The sequence below is a fragment of the Mastigoproctus giganteus genome, chromosome 5, assembly GCF_048544385.1.
Source record: "Mastigoproctus giganteus isolate SK-2022 chromosome 5, ASM4854438v1, whole genome shotgun sequence".
Taxonomy (NCBI): Eukaryota; Metazoa; Arthropoda; class Arachnida; order Uropygi; family Thelyphonidae; genus Mastigoproctus; species Mastigoproctus giganteus.
In genome coordinates, this window is record NC_143579.1 from 7,569,428 (window position 1) to 7,590,452 (window position 21,025).

Here is a 21,025-nt window from a genome sequence, read left to right on the forward strand (position 1 = left end):
TAAGCTTAAGTTGAACCAATCTTAGATTAGTCATAAGCATTTGATAGACAAAAATAGCAGGAAATTCCACAAAGAAATGAGCACAAGTTCAGATACTGGCAGTCATAATCTGCAACTTTTTTTTTTTGTTAGTTGTTGGTGCATTGGCTTCTTTGGCCATAATGCACCTCCCAAAGTTTTTGCATTTTACTCTGATCCAAGCCTGCAGCGGGATTCAAACCCTCAACCTTTGGGTTGCCAGGCAGGCACTTTACCCACCTGGCTAGCCCGGTCGGCATCTGCAACCTAAAGTGCACCATATTTGCACAAACAATAAAGTAAATGGGCAAATCAACTCAGAGGATGAAGAAATCCTTCCAGCTTCTGCTTCAAAAAAGAAGCAAAATGCGAAAACCAAACCTACTACTGGGTCCCCAAAACCCGAGGAAAATACCCAGGATCCTGACAAAATCAATATAGAGCACATACATACTTCCTCCCAGGCAGCTGGTAAAGCCCTGGATAAAATTATCATGACCAAGCTCAAACTTGAGCATTTAATGGCAGATAAATCTTGCAGGGTCACAGCTACAATTAGAGAAAAGATAATCCAGTACTGGACAATACTTGAATATGCAGAGACTGACCTGCACACAGAAAATCAAATTTTGAGAAAACAAAATTAGACACAAAAGAGACAGACATTGCAACAACGAAGCAACAAACTCAATCTTATGCACAAGCATTAAAGAACAACAAGACTCCCCTGTAAATCTATGAAACAAGAAACTCCACCTAAACAGGATAAAGATGAAAATGTGGTCATCTTAAGACCTTCTGAAGGCTCCAAACTTAACACAAGGCCATAAAATAAGCCATCACAAAAAACTTGGAAAATGAGTTCAAGTCAATAAAAATCAAGAGACTGAGGAAAACCAGACAGACTAGACTGGTAATTGAGGCAGCCACTAAAACTGATGCAGACAAAATCAGGAATAATCCCAAAGTACATGAAATGAGTCTGAAAATGGACAAACACAAAATCAGGGGCTCAAATATTATTACTTTTTGATAACAACAACAACAAGACCAAAAGTGATATAATAGCAGAAATTTATGAAAAGAATTTTCACGACTTCATGACTAAAGAAGAACTGAACAGAGAATTTACACTAAGATGTAGCTATAAAGCCAGGTGAGTACAATCCACCACCAACTGGATTGCTTTAATCTCACCTAGAGTATGGCAATTAGCAACCAACAGAGAATATACACTGGCTGGGGAAGCAATAGGTATAGAGAATGTTTCCTAATACCTAAGTGCTACAGGTGTTTGAAGTTTGGGCATACTTCACACACCAGTTTCCAAAAAGAGCAAACCTGTGGCCACTGTGCTGTCAGAGGCCACGACTACAAGGAATGTAGAAAGACCCAAGATGCGAAGTGCTCATATTGTAAAATTGCTGGGTTGCCTTACAATCATTCCCTTAGGGATCCCAAGTGCCCCTATATATCAAAGCAGTCAATCAATTGAAACAGAAAATAAATTATGGAACATTCCCATAATCAAAATAATGGCAAAGCCTTGAGGTTCTTACAACTAAATGCTCAGAGAGCCCATGTAGTTGCAGACCAAATAAAAATTATCATGGAAGACAAAGAAATAGACGTCTGTATCCAAGAGTCCTATACACATGGGAGTAGGATTCAAGGATATCCTAGATCATATAGAGTTGTTGAGGCCGCTACAGACCTCGTGGGCTGCCTTGATAATAAAAAACCCTAGTTTAACAGTTACTAAAATCAGTAATTTCTGCAACACTTTAGCAGCCTGTGTTCAAATTACTTTCCCTCTAGAAAGCTTCCATATTAGGGATGTTCCACAAAGGGATGCTCTTACCAAGAAAGGCTTAAGTTCTGCAAATTGCAGTGCCCGTAGAGTAGGCACCTGGAAGGTGATCTGATTGGGGTGTATAATGCCTTGAATGGGATGAGCAAGCTGAATGCTGCTGAGATTCTTCCTCTTGCTCAGATTAAGAACTTGAGGGGGCATAGTTTCAAATTGACGAAAGACAGTTGTAGAACAGATGTGCGGAAATTTGCCTTTAGCCAGCAGGTAGTTGATTGGTGGAACAGACTTCCATCTTTAGTTGTAGAAGCTGATAGCCTAAATAAATTTAAGCCTGAGCAGGACAAGCATTTGGAACGAATGCAGGGATGAAATGGGAGGGTTTTTTTTTTTTTTTTTTTTGGCTGATGCTGCATAAGCTTGCTTTCTTGCATCGTATGCCTCTACTAATTCTAATATTATACTGCAAACCTGGACAAAATATAGGACCAAACTTACAATATTTGCAAACAGCTCTACTATCCTATATTCTTTATTATGTAGCACAAAGCGGAATGGAAAGTAAAATAAAATGATGAGTTGTAATTAAAATAGGTTTAATGTTAAATACATACGATAAACAGCAAAAACAGAATAGGTAGATACATACAGTAATCAGTAATACAAAAAAGCTTTCGGGCTTTATGTTGCCCTTCATCAGTTAACCGTTGGATTGAAAGTTTTGGGAACGGAGAACTTAAGACCATGCGATGGCAGTCATGCGCAGTGAACTGGGTGATACAACAACTAACTATTTGAAGTAGAAGTCTGTGGCATATGGGAATATAGTTGTCACCGTTTGTCAGTCATGAGAGTGGATGCTTCAGTAATAGGATGAACACGACATTCTGTTTCTGTTGATGGAAGTATTAGAGCATGTGATGTTCAGTGATTCCAACCAGGCGTGCCGTCAGTAATGGCAGGACCAATCAACAACCATGACATCACGGCGTGGGTCAATGTCGTAGTGGGTTGACCAGAAGTGCTCAGCAATGGTCGAGTGGTCTATGTCCAAAGAGCGAATGGCTCTTTCGTGTTCTCAAATACATTTGCCGGGTCTTTTGCCAGTTTCCACGACATAGCAGCTAGTGCAGTCACAACAAGAAATGCGGTAGATTGGTCCACTCTGTAAGGTGGGAACTGGTGTTTTCACTTTGCAGATGAGGGATCGTAATTTCCTGCCTGGGAGTTGTACGCACTTTTTCCCATGAGATTTCAGGACCCCAGAAATCTGATGTGAAAGGTTTTGGGTAGTAAGGGATAAAGGCACTTGCGGCAGAGTCATTACTTTTAATGGTCCTGTTGGTCGCTAAGTGGTTGCTAATATGAAGCTGTTTGAGATAACAGAAGAGGAGAAAAAGCAGTATGTACTGGAAACTTAAGAACACGTTTGAGCTTCTGCACCAAGATATCTGTACCAAGGTTCAGGACCAAGATATCGACGAGGAATATTACAACTTTCTGAAAGTGATAAAGCCCAAGAAACCTATAGGTAAAAAGAAATCCAAAGAAGAAAAAATTAGTCAAGAAACACTTGTTATGATGAACTGAAGACGACAAATGAAGAGCAAGATAAACACTGATAAGGAAAAAATTGAGATTACTGAGTTATGCAAAGCCATTAGAAAGAGACTCAGAGAGGGCACAAGAAAAATACAAGCATTAAAGGAAAACAAAGGACTTAAATCAGTAGCCATTGGCAGTAACACAGAAAGACAAATGATGCTGAAACTGAAGAATAGCGATGGAGTACTTATAAATAGCAGAGAAGGCATAATTCAAATAGCAGAAGACTACTATAGAGAATTATAGAAGGAGTGAGGGAATGATGCCAAAAGTGGGGAAGACGGATCGCAAATTAGTAACACATACAACATAACCGCTATACTTCCTGATGGGGTAGAACATGCGTTGAAGAAAATGAAGAATCAGAAAGACCCAGTGGAAGATGAAGTTACTGAAGGGTTGTTAAAATTGGGAGGAAGGGACCTAGCACAAAAACTGGCAAGACTCTTCACAAAATGCATTAGAAAAGGTGTGATGCCTAAGGAGTGGAATAATGCAATCATATTTTTGCTGCATAAGAAAGGATATAAATCAGAAATTGGAAATTATAGACCAATTAGCTTGTTATCACATATCTACAAGTTGTTCTCAAGGGTCATTACTAACAGATTAGAAAGAATACTTGATAAGAATTAACGGAAAGAGCAAGCTGGCTTTAGGACGGGAATCTCAACTATGGATCACCTTCACGTAATATCACAGCTAATGGAGAAAGCAAATGAATATAAAACACCATTATGTCTGGCATTTGTGGATTATGAAAAGGCATTTGACTCCATACAGCATAAGGCAATGTTTCGGACATTGGAAAGACAAGGCATATATTATGATTTTGAGAAAAATATATGAGAACGCTACCTCCTTTATTAGTCTAGACAAAGACAGTAGTAAATTTAAAATTGAGAAAGGAATTCGACAAGGAGACACAATATCCCCGAAGCTGTTTACTGCTGCCCTTGAGGAAGCTTTCAGAAGATTAGACTGGTCACAGAAAAGAGTCAATGTGAATGGAGAGTACCTAAACCATTTACGATTTGCAGATGATATTGTGGTCATAAGCGACGATCCCAAAGAATTAGAGGAAAATCTTAATCAGTTATGCAGAGTTAGTAAGGATTTTGGACTAAAGATGAATATGGCTAAAACAAAAGTAATGATGAACAAGTACGGCATAGAAAGGGATATAATGATTGAAGGAGCAGTAATTGAAAAGGTGGAGTCATATACTTATCTGGGACAAGTCATTGCATAAAATTGCGAACTTATGTTTTTGTCATGCACATTAGCTGTAATAATGATAAATGGCTGGAAGACAAGAGAAGAATAAATTTTGGATGGATAGCATTCACCAAATATGGTCACATACTGAGGAGCAATATCCCAATTTGTCTGAAACATAAAATAACGAACCAATACATGCTACCCACCATGACATGGAAGTGAAACTTGGGCACTCGCCAAAAGAATGGAAAAGAAGCTGAGAACTACACAGCGAAGAATGGAATGAATTATATTGGGAATCATACTATCAGATAAGAAGAGAAGCACATGGATTAGGCAGAAAACTCAAGTAAAGGACATTCTTATCAAAACTAAAGAATTAAAATGGTCTTGGGCAGGACACAGCTCGAAGACATGATGACAGATGGACTAAGAGAATAACAGAATGGTACCCAAGAGGAGCTAGAAGAAAACATGGAAGACAATGACAGAGATGGACAGATAAAATTCATGAATTTGTGGGCAGTAAATGGATGGCCACTGCACAAAACAGAAGGAACTGAAAAGTTGCTGGAGAGGCCTTCATCCTGCAGTGGATTGAAAATGGCTGATGATGAAGAGTCGGTTGCCTGAATCTCTGGGAATAACTACAAATACATCATCCACATAGCAACACCAAAAGGTAATGGGATCTGGTATACTTGTAAACACACGACCCTCCAATTATTCCATTGCAATGTTTCCCGTGACCGAACTAACTGGGAAACCCACGGCCGTGTCGTGCCCCTGTTGGTAAATGGAGTCATTGAACGTGATTGTGCCACCGTTAAGCACAGTTTGAGAGTGGTCGAAATATCATTTGAAGTTAGTTGTTTTCTGTTGCTAAGGGTCTGGTCACTATCCAAGAGTTCCTTGACACACGTGATGGCAAGCTCAACAGGGATGGAAGTAAATAGGGACACTACATCAAATGATGCCAAGACTTGATCATCCGAGATGGATAGGGCTTGGATCCATTCTATAAATTTACCACTGTTGGAAATGGTGTTGGCAGTCTTGCCTACAGGGGGAGAGAGGAGCCCCGACCCAAATTTTGGAAACTCATAACTTGGTGGGCCACAACAGGAGACAATGGGTCTTAACCTTCTGTGGACTTTCGGTAGCCCATAGAATTGCGAGATCTGGCAACCAGAAGCAGAGAGGTGACTACATATGGTCTCGATTATTTTCCCTTGCTGAAACAAACTGTTGATGAGCACGTTTACTTTTGACTTCCACTGTTCCAAGGCTTTGATAGGAGGGACAGTTAACGGCTGGTAGACAGAAGTATCCTGCAGAAGTGACAGGGCTTTCGCCTCATAATCAGTACAATTCAACACAACTATTCGACATCCTTTGTCTGCTGGAAGGATGACGATGGAAGAATTCTGCTTCAGTGTTCTAAGGGCAGATACCTGTCAGTGATTGAGATGGAGGAAGCAGGGCGAGCATGATGTAAAATTGCTGCAGTTTTTAGGCGAACTGCGTTCGCCACTTCTTCAGGGAAACATGCTAATGACACTTCACACCTAAGGCAATACCAGTGATCGGTGAACTTCATTCCGAAAGTCAATAGATCGATCTGTTCTACAGATAAGTGCTTGTCACTCAAGTTCAGTACAAATTGTGTGCAATTTGCTGTGGTGGTACTATGTTGATGATGAAAGTCGTGGGACTCACGGACTAAAATTGCAAACTTATGTTTTTGTCATGTACAATAGTGGTCAGACTCCCTGACAGCTTGGGAGCACAAGGTATGGATGATAGTTGAGTAAATAGAGCTAGGAACCAAACTCCTAAGTTCAAATATCAGGGCTGCTTTACTAGTGGAGGCATTCCGTAAGTCATGATGGAGACAACTGATCCAAATATTGAGGGTCTTGTAGCTGAAGTTCCGTCAGGCACGTTGCATATGGAAATGGAGGCTTGTAAAGAAGGCCTTTCGGAATAATGTTGTTTGATTTACATCAGTGGGCAAACTTGAGATGTTGCCTATCTCGGGCTATAAAAATAAAGTTATTTTGTAGCTTCATGACGAAAGTGAAAAAAACTTCCAAAGTGAAAACACCAATTCCCACCTTACTACAGAGTGGACCAATCTAACGCATTTCTTGCTGTGACTGCATTAGCTGCTACGTCAGGGAAACTGGCAGAAGACTTGGCAAACGTATTTCAGAACATGAAAGAGCCATTCGCTTAGCGGACATAGAACACTCGGCCATTACTGAGCACTTCTGGTCAACCCGACATGACATTGACCCACGCCACAATGTCATGGTTGTCGATCGATCCTGCCATTACCGACGCCGCAACTGGTTGGAGTCACTACACATCACATGCTCTAATACTTCCATCAACAGAAACAGAGGATGTCTGTGTTCATCCCATTATTGAAGCAACCATTCTCATGACTGACAAACGCTGGCAACAATCCCATACATCACAACCACAGACTACAACTTCCAACAGTTAGTTGTTGCATCACACAATTCACTGTGCATGACTGCCATCGCACACTCTTAAGTTCTACGTTCCCAAAACTTTCAATCCAACAGTCAACTGATGAAGGGCAACATAAAGCCTGAAAGCTTTTTGTATTACTGGTTACTGTATGAATCTAACATATTCTGTTTTTACTGTTTATCGTATATATTTAACATTAAATCTAGTTTAACAACAGCTCGTCATTTTATTTTACTTTCTGTTCCACTCTGTGCTACGTAATAGAGAATATAGAATAATGAATCAGGAGCGCGTAGGCCTTTTTACCTAAGCTTTACTATCCTTACTTGATGAAATCTTGGTGTCTGTTTATCCAACTGCAGGTCTTAATGCAAGTGCATAGTGCAGGTTAACTGCACTATGGCACAGACACAACTCTGACAGACCTAATTCAGACAGAATAGGACCTCAGAACAGGCATGACTTGGAGGACTTCATTGCTACTTCACCATTTCGAGTTTTAAACCATCCACACGATCTTGCAACCTACAGTAGTATGTTGCACAAAAGTATGATTGATGTAACAATGGCCACAAATGTTGCACACAAGTTTGTAAATTGGAGGGTGCAGGAGGCCTGGACCATGTCCGACCACCATGCAATACCTTTCCAACTGGTTTGTCAGCTACATCAGATTCTCCCTCCCCAAGTACATGATATCATCAGGTATGATATTAATAAGGCAAATTGGACAAAATTTACTGAAGCACTGAATTCTACCTTTCAAGGAATCTTCCCACGACATAATAATCAATTAGACCCTGATGAACAGGTGTCTAAACTTACTAAACTAATTATAAAGGCCATTGATGCCACCTTTAGAAAGAAAAGGCCCCTGGTGGTGCCCTGAACTAGAAAACCTCCGGCAAATGGTGCACCGGGCAAGGAAGCATTTTCAAAGGTCTAGATCTAGCTGGCCTTCAGGTGAGGTAAATGCCCAAAGGGAGACATATCACTCCGTGAGAAATAACAATACCCAACTAATAATATAAAACAAAAAAGAAACAAGGAAAGCTCTTGTTGGTACCTCTGGTAATGCAGACTCCTGGGGTGTTGTATACACCATAGTTACCAACAAGATGGCAAAAAGTGATGTAGTTCACACCACTGATACTTTGACAGGACACTGCCAACATACATTTGGGAATGAGCAGTCAATAACATCCTTGACTCTGTTCCCAGATGACGACCAAACACTCACTCACGAAGAACCCTACATCTGCAATGAGAATGAGGCCTATGTATCTCCGGATATAGAACCCTCCCCTTCACAATAGTAGACTAACAAATGCTCTTAATAGAACCAAGGAAACGAAATGCCCTGGCCACAATTTAATCGAACCATAAATGATAAAAATCCTTGCCAAAAGTCAGTTTCAACATCTATCCCAACCATTTAATAACTAAGCAAAGGCATATTTCCCACCACATGGAAACTAGCAAACCTGAGATTAATCTTATAAAAAATCTATAAAAACCTCCAAATGGTACAACATCATACAGGCCAATAGCCTTGTTACCAGTTCTGGACAAAGTATTGGAAAGGCTCAGAGTATACCACTTAGAAGCACATTATCTGAATGCAAACATTTGGTTAGACAGACAGTTTGGCTTGAAGATGCAATGAACAAACTAACAAGTGCAGCTCAAACCACCCAGGAATCCTACATGATGGCTACCTCAAGTGATTTTGATGGTGCCTTTGATATCTACGATGGCCCAGCATTCTCAGGAGAATACGCCCAGCTGGTATTCCACAGAACCTGTATAATCGTATCAACGATTATCTTAATAACAGGAAAATAGCAGTGCAAACTATATTTCAATGTATACAGCAAACTGCTACCCGTGGATGCTCTTGGGGTTCAGTGCTGGATCCCTGTTTTTGGAACCTGGTGCTGGACAAGTTCCTGGAGACTGACACAGGCCAAGTGAACAAGGACACCTTTGGGGATGACCTTGTTCTCCTTGTGAAGGGTAATTAAGAAGATCACCTTAACCCAAGCACGGTACTAAGTACTATAGGTTCTAATACCTCTCGTGTTTGGGGTTCACATAAAAAAAAAAAAAAATACCAGAAGGGCTCTGGAAGACCACGCAAATCATGCCCCATTTATTTATTTATTTTTTTTTTTTTTGGCTGATGCTGCATAAGCTTGCTTTCTTGCATCAAATGCCTCTACTAATGCTAATGCTAATTAACTTTTAACTTTCAAAACTGCTATCTAAATTCAAATAAATCAATGAGCTTGACTAGGACTATAAAGCTACTTATATGAGATGATTTAGTATGACAATTAAGTCAATAAAATGACTAAATATATATAAAAACTTAGTGTCCACTGGAGCTGCAAAAATCTTGGCTAACACAGTAATAACCTTGTACCCAGCACGTTACTACCATTAGTATCAGCACCATGTTAGCACCTTTTTATAAAAAAAAAATCTGAACCTTCCACAAAACTGGGTACAAACCCATAATTTCTAGTACTTTCTGGTAATTTCTAGTACAAAAATTAAATCCATCCTACTAAAAGACGAATTAAGAAGATCACCTCTAATAAAGATTTCAGGAAAAACAACAGCCCTAGCAACAGAACTAAAATACTTGGAGTCATCTTTGACTCCAAGCTAACATTTCACTCTCATCTAACAAATGCTGGCAAAAATATGAGAAGGTATGCTAGCATAATTGCCAGAATAAGTAGAGTCGACTGGAGTTTAAAAAGGAAGACTTTAGCCCTCAGTTATAAGGCTATCGTCCTCCCAGTAATTACTTACGGGGCTGGCAGCTGGTTCTCTAGAATGTTACTAGTCAACAATAGAGCTAAATTAGGATTCATCCAGTGTGTCATCCTACTTACAATTACCAGGGCATGCCACACAGTCAGCACCTCTGCTCTGCAGGTTCTGATAGTGGTTGCCATTAGATTTGGATATAATTCAAAGAAGCCTCAACTATAGACTTAGAAGGTAGATCCTCAATGATATTATAGGGATCAACATAGACCTAACAGCTGATCTTAAACAGGAAAAGAAAAAGATGCTGACCTGTCTCTACCAGCAATGGCAAGATAGATGGGATCAGTCAGATAAAGGGGACGAGGTTCCTGCCACAGGTAACCCTAGTCTCCCCAAACCTCCATCCTGGTTTGCACCAGGCTTATACACTACGTTTTTGCTAACAGGGCATGGCTCCCTGAATGCAAAATTATGTCAACTTGGCCTCACACATGACCCAAAATGTACCTGTGGTGCTGGGGATTGGGCCAATGTTTTATATGACTGCCCCAATTATCATCCCCACAGATGTATACTCGTGACAAAAATAGGACCAATAAGCTGTGGAGATGAACAACTTCTCATCTTTGATGATAGGCATTACATGGCCTTCTCTGAATTTGCTCAAAAAGCTTTTGAGACCAGGAGAAGCACCCATGAAGTGATAACCTACACTGTGACACCCACCTCTATCTTGAAAGTTCCTCTCCCTGATTGTCACAACTACTGATAATGACTGGCCAGCTAGAATATGTTTCCTACCCAGAGCAAGTATGAAGGGAAATGTTTTTGATGGAGCGTATGTTAAGAGTGAGTGAATGTGTGTAATAAGTGCAATTAGTATTGATATGTGTAACTCACTGGGTGGGAAATGAGTCCACTTAACCTGGAGGGGAAAAAAATCTATAAAATGTGTGTGCTAATCTATTTAGGGTACTGTTATAAAAGGGATCACTGTGTGTGAATTTATTTATTTTATTTATTTTATTAATACACACAATTTACATACATTCATTTCATATATATACAAAACTTATATAGGTTTATATACAATTATATATACATTTCCATCATCCAGGTGTATGTATGTATTTATGTAGGTTACTGGCGGTTTCCCGGGTTCCCTCTATGTCCGCCGTCTATTAAGCGGTAGTTATTGCCAGCAGAATTGTAATGATTCATCTAAAGAGAACGACTTGAATTTTGAATTTTGATACGACATCAGTGACTATTTTGAGTTTAATTTAGGTTTAGCCGCGTTTTGCTTTGGGATTACTATTTACACCCGCGCGTGCGAGGAGTTTAAGTTTAGCGTTAGTTTAGTATAGGGTGACATGAATGCACTAGGGAAGAATTAAGTTTATCGCTAGTTTAAGTTTTGGAAGTTTGGAAGGCGCGAGATAGAGTAGTATGGCGTATTAGACTAATTTAGTTTAGGATTCTTAATGCTGACAGCACTTAGATCTTTGATGTTCATTTTAGTGTGTGTGGAGTGTTGTATATGTTGTTGTGGCTGGCATCTGGCATTTAGCAGCAGGGGGCTGAAGGCAAGTAGAGCCTCAACCCCCGCTCCCATCCCTAGCCACGAGGAGGCAGCCAGGTTCTACTATCTTGTTTAGAATCAGTTATCAATAACACATTTTGTGTTAACTCAGCTTCAATCTATATAGTTGTGCACCCGGATCCGCAGGGCCCAATCCTGACCTAGATCACGGGACACACCCATAGTATTTTAAATTCAACATTGGCTCTACATGGTTTGGAGTGTGCCCAGTTCCCGCAGGGCCCAATCCTGTCCTGGAACGACCACACCCTTAAATTTTTGGGTTGGAATTACTGAAGTAACATAGTTTGGAGTGCGCCCAATTCCCGCAGGGCCCAATCCTGACCTGGAGTTGAAGTGCACTCAATCAATACGTTGATTTCGTTGATTTACATTGATTCCAATACAGTCTGTAGCAGTGTTTATTCTTGTGTTCCTAGTTTCCTGTGGCTTGTATTCTCTTTCTACGGGAGAATACCTTTTCCGCGAAGGTGGCCAGCGCTGAGAAGGACTCGGGGCTGTCGAGTAGCATTGGCAGGTCATTGGGGTTGTAAACGTTTGTTACAATTTGGAGTTGTGTTCTAAGGTCCACATAGTAATTGCAGTCAGAGATGATATGGGACACCGTCTCAAGCTCCCCGCAAGCACAGTTGGGGGATTCAACCAGGTTGAAAGTGAAGAGCTTGGCATTTATGCTGCCATGTCCTGTTAGTAGAAACATTGTATAGAGTCCCGGGTTGATCCAGGGCTTGCTTGTTTTATTGATTTCTATAAACTGTGTGTGAATGAGAATGTCCAATAGATGTTAATTCTCATACTCTGAATGTGTGTGTGTGTACAGGTAGCCTTCATTTTGCGTTGGTCCGATTTGCACCGATTGCCAATAGTGCCAATCACTGACCACAACGGCATTTTTATTTTTAGTTATTTATTTTTTGCAATTTCTTTATAAATTGAAAGTTTAAAATCGTCAGACATTTTTATCGGCATCATACTGTGCTATGTGCGCCTCCGTAGCCAGGCGGGAAGGAGCAGCAGTGCGTAGCACAAACTTCTTGATTAGACCGGGGTTCGAGCCCATCACCACCAAATACGGAGGATGCGGAAAGGTCAGGGAATGACCACCGCATATTCCCGGAGCAATATGGCCTTAGTTGCTAATGCTCCTAAAAAAAAAAACCAAATAAATAACAAATAACTGTGCTATGTATCATGCACTGTTCATGTGATTTAGGGCAATCTGAGCCAATCAGCAATTAGGGCATCTGTATCACAGCGTCTTATGGTGGCGATGATCAGAAACGAGAAAGATTCCCGCCCTCAAAGTAGCCACTCGTGCATGTGGGTGGTAAAGGTCAATGCGGTGAAGCATTCAGTTGGTTGTTGTTTACACTATTTACACATGTTGGAAATTTATTACGCTCACATTTTTTTTATAATTGCTATTAATAAACTAAATAATAATAGTGATAGTCGTGTGCAGTTTTTGCCGTGTTATAAAGTTTTTAATTTAACAGAATAAAGAGACGCCATGTCTGGTAAAAGTAGTTCATTGAATCCTAGTGCAATATTCGGAGGATGTAATCTGGTGAAAGCTGCCATAATGTGTGTAAGGCTATGAATATGGCTCCATCGACTATTACTACAACTATGAAGAATGCTAATAAAACAAAACAATCGATGCAAAGTGGTAGGTAAAATTTTTAATGCCCGAAACCTAACCCTGTGATTTCCGATTGACTCCATTATATAAAGGGTTCCATTTGCGCCACTACCCCCAGGAACCTAACACCAACGTAAATCGAGGGCTACCTGTATATATATACAGGCATACCTTGAATAACGAATAGGATGCGTTCCACGAAATTACTTCGTTAAGCGAAACTTCGTTTTCAGAGGTAAAAATACTATGGCCAGAATAGGGATACGTTCCTACGTAAAGAAAACGAAAAGCTTTTTTTTCGAACAAAGAAGTTTTATTAAATAAACAGTCAACTTACATACAAAGTGAAATCACATTTTAAAATATGAGTCTCAAGTTGATTGCTTATGCTTTTTTCTCTTTCATTTAACAATTGCCTATACGGAGTTATTGCATTTAACACTGATCGCTTAACAATAAAACTTCTTCCTAAATCAGGATGATTTGCACTAAAAAAATTTAAAACGTTTTCAATGTCATTTAAGCACCTTTTTAAATCTTTGGTTGTTAACACTTTTTCGGCAGGAACTTCTTTAACTTCGTCTTCATTATCTTTGTCTTCGTTGCGAACAAGGTTTTCTAAATCTTCCACTGAAAAACCATCATCTTCTGCATTCAATAAATTTCTAACATCCTCTTCATCGACATTTTCGAAACCTGTTGATTGAGCCATTTGGATAACTTCATTTCTAATTTCTTGGATGTTATTTTCTTCTTCTAGTACAACTTCTGGCCATATTTTGCGCCAAACTCCATTTAAGCATTTCTTAGTGACTTCTTTCCAAGAACTATCAATGTTTTCAATTGCGTTTTTAATGGTGCAGTTTTTCCAAAAAGTTTTAACTGTCATTTCCTCTTTATCCTCTAGTTCAGTTAAATTGATTAATGTTCGACGCAGATAATAAGCTTTAAATGATGCTATTACTCCCTGATCCAATGGTCAAATCAGGGAAGTTGTGTTTGCTGGAAGAAACACAACTTTGACAGGAATGCATGTGTCCAACGTGTTAAGATCAGTAGGATGTCCCGGAGCATTGTCTAACAACAAAAGAGCTTTTTCTTCAAAGTTGTTTTTTTGACAATACCGTTTTACTTCAGGAAAAAAGTGGTTAACAAACCAATCAGTAAATAACTCCTTGGTAACCCACGCTTTTCTATTTGCTTTCCATATTACAGGTAAATTCATTTTTATGTTACCTTTTAACGCCCTCGGATTTTCTGAATGGTAAACTAATAACAATTTTAATTTATAATCGCCAGAGGCATTTGATCCAAAGAGTAACGTTAAACGGTCTTTGGCTGCTTGGAACCCAGCAGCTGATTTTTCTTCAATAGAAATGAAGCTTTTTTGTTGGTAGCCGTTTCCAGAACAAACCGCTTTCGTCAACACTGAACACCAAATTTGGTGGAAAATTTTCGCGTTCAATTATTTCCTTTAGTTTTTCTGGAAACTTATTTGCAGCTTCTCCTGTTAATTTTACACTATGAATCCTGGCCCGTTTTTTAAATTTCTCGAACCAACCACGAGAAGCCCCAAAGGTTTCCGTAATTTCTTCAGTTTGTTTAGATTTCAGGTGATTAAACTGGAATATTTTTTTATGTTAAATGGGGCTTGAAATTGCGGACTTCGTTATATCGAAGCTTCGTTATCAGAGGTAACGTTAACCTAGGTATGCCTGTATATAAAAACGTTTCTTTCCAGGTTAAGATGTACAAATGTGAGTGCAAGTAAAGTCACCTGTGTAAACTGTGTGGTGGTGAAGTGAATGTAGTTGTGATGAGTCAAAAAAAGGTGTGGATGTCTTGACAGTTGTGTTTATTTAGGTGGTACCTGTGTCCTGTCTTTGAGTGTATGATGATGCATGAAAGGAGGCACATGAGTGAGTGATTGTTGTCACTTACCAGTCTGCTCCTAAATGAGTAATAAAAAAAAAAAAGTGTGTATACCTGAATATCTGTAAGAGTGGAAGGTGCGCGTAAGGTTTGAACATATGAAGAATATGTGTAAGGTTCTGGCAGTCCCCCCCCACTTGGACTGCAGTGGGGGTCCTTTTAACTTCCTATTTCCATACGGAATTATCCCTGCCTTGCTGACATCGCACATCCTCTCTTTTGAGGCATAGTGGGAACTGCTGACACTGACTACAGCCAATCTGGCCAGAGCTGGATTTCATGCAGAGCTGCACTGTGTATCCATAGAGTGGACTCCCCTCTATGTAGGGCAGTTGACTCTATGACTTTCTTACCCCACCTCCCGTCCCAACATTTCGCCTGGTGGATCCTACCACCATAAACCTTTTATTTTTCCTTAACAGCACCGTCCCTCTTGTGTGAGGATGGGTTCCTCCAATAGGGGCCCCTCTATCTCTTTAACTTCCTATTTCCAGGTAGACAGCCTTCTTATTGTACACCTTAATCTTCTTAATCTGCTCCCTCCCTCTTCACTGTCATCCAGCTTCACACTTTCCTCTTCTAGTTTTTTTTTTCCCAGGACTGCATCTGGCAAGCTCAGGTGCAGTCCAGGGTTCGCCCCTGCCAGAGAACTTTCTACTTGTACTATACCTGGCTGCTTCCCCAAAGCAAGGACAGGCAATGTGGGGGCCCAGCTAAATGCTGGAGGAACAAGAGGCCAACACAACCCAACACTACACTACGCTATGCTATGCTATGCTATGCTATGCAAACTAACACTATCTATGGCATTTACAGAGTTTGTAGTGTCACAATGTATAATACATGGTTTGTAGGGGAACTCCCGATGCCACTTGACAATATACACAATATCCTTTCTGTACACATTGTACTCCCCATATTCAAATTCTGCATTCCTTATATCTGTGTGACACCACATCTCTGATATCCCAACAAAGTCCGCATTTGTTGTCTTGACTAGCACTTCAGATTCATCAAATTTATTTACTATGCTCCTAGCATTGGTGTACATGCAAGTATACATGCACCTGTTCTTACTCTTAGTTACCCTAACACAGCCCATGTATTTACTTGTTTCACGATGATTCCCAGCAGTCTCTGGCACCTTGCTTTCCAGTCTGCTGCTCATTCCAATACAAGCAGTGCAAAAATCACTTTCACCTCTGCCTGCAGCTATTGTTAATCTTCCATTCTGTGTATCCCTCTCCCAAGCTAGCAATTTTCTGACCCACCTAACACTGCCCCAACAGCATTAGCAAATATTCTTGCATCCTGTAAGTGGAAATGGGATTTCTTTGACATTGGAACTAAGGCCATGTATATTTGTGAAATGAATGAGAAAGTGTTTGGGAGGTTCAAATCTTTTCACAGATAAGTTTTTCCTATTAGCTTGACCATTCATGATGTATTCATTAGTGGCCAGATAAGTGGACTATCTTATCTAGTGGCCAGCCTGCTTGTTATTGTTTGTTATTTGGTTTTTAGGAGCATTAGCAACTAAGGCCATATTGCTCCGGGATATGCGGTGGTCATTCCATGACCTTCCCGCATCCTCCGTATTTGGTGGTGACGGGCTCGAACCCCGGTCTAATCAAGAAGCGTGTGCTACGCACTGCTGCTCCTTCCCACCTGGCTACGGAGGCGCCCCAGCCAGCCTGCAAACACTGTTTTAGAGCTGTACCCTTCAAATGTGAGGACTGGATCTCTACGTGATGCCCATCATAACTTCAATCATTGTGCAGTATGACTGATGAATCATACTGCATGATGGAAGAGCTGAGGGGTTGCTGGAACTTTCATCCGCAGACTAAACACTGGTTTCACAAATTCAATAAGCAAAGTAATGAGTCTTCTATCACCTGGTTTTGCCTGGTAGCACAGAGGGGTGGTGTTCCTCTGTGTGGAGCGGACACCTCACGTATACCTGGTGTTGTATTTCAGGACTTGCACGCTGAAATACACGGGGGTTATATCCTGAGTTACTAACCCAGCATCTGGAAGATGCAAGCAGAGGATTTGGTTGTCACAGAATGACTGGACTTGGTTGAAATTAGCCCATTTGGCCCAAATATCACCCGAATATTAGTTCCATCAGCATTTTAGACCCCCAGGTAGCAAGCCAAGCTTGTCAAAACTGAGAGAATGTCTGTGACAGCCTCAAGGACCAAGGCTCAAGGGTACCCACCCCTTACTAATATTAGTGAAAGAGAAGACTTAGTGAATGACTTTGAGCTGCCTGTTTGTTTGTTTCTCTTTTTCTCTCTCTCTCTCTGCTGTAGCTACAATGGTAACAGAAATGAAATTTGTAAATCTAATATTTCTCCACGATACATTATTATAATGTTTATGGAAGTAAATAAGTTCAGTTGTTGGTGTTTAATATTGAATGAAATGTGCTTTTCCAAAGCAGCTTTATATCTTTCTAAAATCCAGAAAATTTTAAATCTGGCACCTCTCAATTCCAGAGATTGCCAGATTTTAAAGTTTACTGTATATATTTTAATATTTAATCTTTCCAATTTTATATTACCTTTCCGAAGAACATCCCCTACTGGTTTATCCATCTTCAAAGCTAAATGACCAAGAGTGCCAAACATCACGCAACCAATCACACCCACAGTTACTACATTCACAATAGTTAGAACTACAGTATCCCTAGAAATAAAAAAGCCAAAAATTACAAAATATTAATTTTATGTACTGTTCTGAATAATGAATTTCCAATCATTTGAAACATCTAAAATGTTAATGAATAAATTTAATTTAATAACTTTCAACTATTCGCATTATAAAAGAACCACTGATAAGTAAATATTAAAGAAAACAACAAAAATAAGCACCTCATTTCTCTTTAGAGAGCAGTAGTGGTAACAAAGGGTACTGATGGCAACCTATGATGTAAACCTTTTCTGCAAAAAAATAAAGTCATCATTCTTGCTCAGACTTTCAGTATCTTTAACCCTGTAGGGTTCACATAATAGACTCTGACAGGTCCCTTGCAAAAAAAGAATCCTCACGCAACAACTGTTGATTCAAAGTTAATGCCCAATTAACCTTGAATCAATAATTTTGTTTTAACAGCCACACAGCACCTCAGGTAAAGCACCACAGTTACTTTACTTTTTGTAATTTTTTTTTTTTTTTTTTTTGATTTTTTTGTAAAACACCTGTGGTGCTTTACAAAAAACTATAGCAATTATCTCTTTACACATGTATTTCTTACATTTGACCATTCTCATCCATTATCTGAGTGAAGTATTTTAGGAGCTCTGAATATAGTAAATATGTCAAGAAGTTAGTAAGCTACCTCTGCAGCTCCTTTAATAATAAGATAAGATTTATTTAGCTATTAGCTAAATAAATTTTATTTAGCTAATAGCTAAATACATATACATTAAGTAATGTTTTGGAAACCCATCCTCAGACCATACATAGGCTGTTGCCAGCCTCCTGCTTGCTGAATGCCTCACAACATTTGGCAGAATTGCCAGTCGAAATTGAGCATTTGGCAGGAGGCTGACAACAAGATTAGTTGTGTATACAAACATTGTATGGAGGCTGTCAAGCAGGAGGCTGACAACAGCCTATGTATGGTCAGAGGTTGGGTTACAGAAAGGTTCCTGAAATGTTACCTTAATGTATGGGGATTATTAGCTAATAAATTATTCACATGGTGTAAGATTAATTATTATAGAAAACTAGATCGTGTGAATTTAAAATTATTATCAGGTTCAACTGCATGTCAAAAGGTCGTGGAATCAGGAATTCATTTCTATGTGTAATATTGGTTTTTACAAGTCTTTTTCTTGACATATTTTTCACATTTTCATGTAAAGTATAATTGATTTAAACAGTAACATTTTTATATTTTTGACTTACATCCTTTGTGTTGGCAGAGAAAAAGTAAGCACGGCATGCTTACCTATTTTAAAGCCTTAAGCATTTAATCAGGTGGCTTCTGATATGGTTAGTTTCCAAACAGTACGATTTACTGATCCACCCACATTTGTTGGTAAGAACATTCTTTTGTCCCCACAACTAATCTTGTTTTGCCTCCACAACCAATTGAATGAGTCCATCTTTCAACCAATTGCAAGATGGACTTCATGCATGACAATAAAAATTCTTCATGGTGCACTAATAATGAATATTCTTACATCTCTGGGAGATGCAGTGTAATAACTTTGTTATCACTGCTGTTAATAAGAATATAAAATCAATTTTACCCTACTTGGATGTAATTATTAAATTTATTCCAAGTGAAATAAAACTTATTTCAGTGTTTTTCTGAGTAGTAACATCATCCAATAATTCATGTCTTTTCAAAAAGTCATTATAATGCCAAATCCACAGGATCTATTCTCAATGTGAGTCAATGAGTGAGTGGGCAAGTGAGTGAGTGGGCAAGTGAGTGAGTGAGCGAGTGAGTGAGTGAGAGGTGGCCGAAAAAGCATTTTAATCAGGTCAGCTCACAGATGGCTAGTTTCCAAACACTGCACTTAATGAAGCCCCATTTTTCTTCATGAGAATATCCTTTTGTATACACAACTAATCTTGTTGCTCATCTTTACACCATTCCCAACAGATCTATATTCTTCTTAAAATGACGTTTCCAAACTAGTATTCCAGATGTAGACTAACCATTGCTTAATACAATGAGCTAAAGTTCCATTGTATAAAGCAATGTCCTCTCTGTCGCTGCTAACAAAGCTCCTATGTGTTATTGATAGAACTCCAGAAGCTGTTCTAGAAGACAGTCTGCACTGCTCATAGAACTTTACATAGGATTGTACAATTAACCTTATATTCTATTTCAACCAAAGTTGACCTCGTGAGAAAGGTATAGGGTCTCCCCACACAGCAAATGGCATGACGTATTAATATGCTCTGGTTCTATTCATGGCATATATCAAAGTCAGTTTTTTTTTTGCCAATATAACAAAAATATAAATTTTAAAATACATATCAATAATATCCTTGTCCAGCCTAAAGTATGCAGAGCCAACCGTTATCATCATCCAAGTGGCAAACTATGTAGATAGTGATAACGGTTGGCTGCGTACTTCAGACCCAATGATAATATCTACAAGGATTTCAAAACGTCAAAATTGGTCCTTAAATGCTTGGACTGTTGAAATGTTTTTTGCATGTGCACAAGTGGTACATGTGCTCTTCAATTTTTTAGTTTTGTGTTAAACATGTTACAAAGCGAATTTTTCATCATACTTTTTCATGATACTTATTTACCCACCGCATTCACTGGTAAAGTTCTGGTAGCAGCTTTTAATTGGATTTAGGTAAATTATTGGTGGGTCGGAAAACTGCTAGCTTGGGGGGGAGACAAAGACAAATAGATTAACAGTAGCCACTGGCAGAGGTGAAAGAGATTCTTGCACTGCTTCTATTGGAATGAGCAGAAGCCTGAAAAACAAGATGCAGGATATTTCAGAGACTGCTGGGAGACATTGCAGTACAAGTAAACACAAGGGTTGTGTTAGGGTAGCTAAGAATAGAAATAGGTGCATGTATACTTGCGTGTACACCAATGCCAGGAGTTTAGTAAATAAATTTGATGAATTTGAGGTATTGCTCAAAACATCAAAGGCAGATATTGTTGGGATATCAGAGACGTGGTGTCACACAGATATAAGGAATGCAGAACTGGAATTTGGGAGGGTACAACATCTACAGAAAGGATAGACTGGATAGGAAGGGAGGAGGGGTTATGCTATTAGTTAAAAATACATAAAATCCAAGGAAGTGAAGCCAGTGGACATCGCTGGACAGTGCAGTGTCGAGTCAGTTTGGTGTGACATAAGCATTGGGAGATCAAAATTGAGAGTAGGAGTGTGCTATAGGCCTAATGAGTCTG

The 21,025-nt window shown here is 39.4% G+C and overlaps 1 protein-coding gene across 1 annotated transcript in view; it reads right to left on the reverse strand.

Moving 5' to 3' along the window:
- The window catches only part of LOC150085148 (sodium-dependent dopamine transporter-like), a 176,652-nt gene that overhangs the window by 103,773 nt on the left and 51,854 nt on the right, over positions 1–21,025 (reverse strand). The window contains exon 6 of the mRNA XM_090373849.1: positions 17,684–17,808. Coding sequence (XP_090229975.1) covers positions 17,684–17,808 — 125 coding nt within the window. The remainder of the gene's footprint in view (positions 1–17,683; positions 17,809–21,025) is intronic.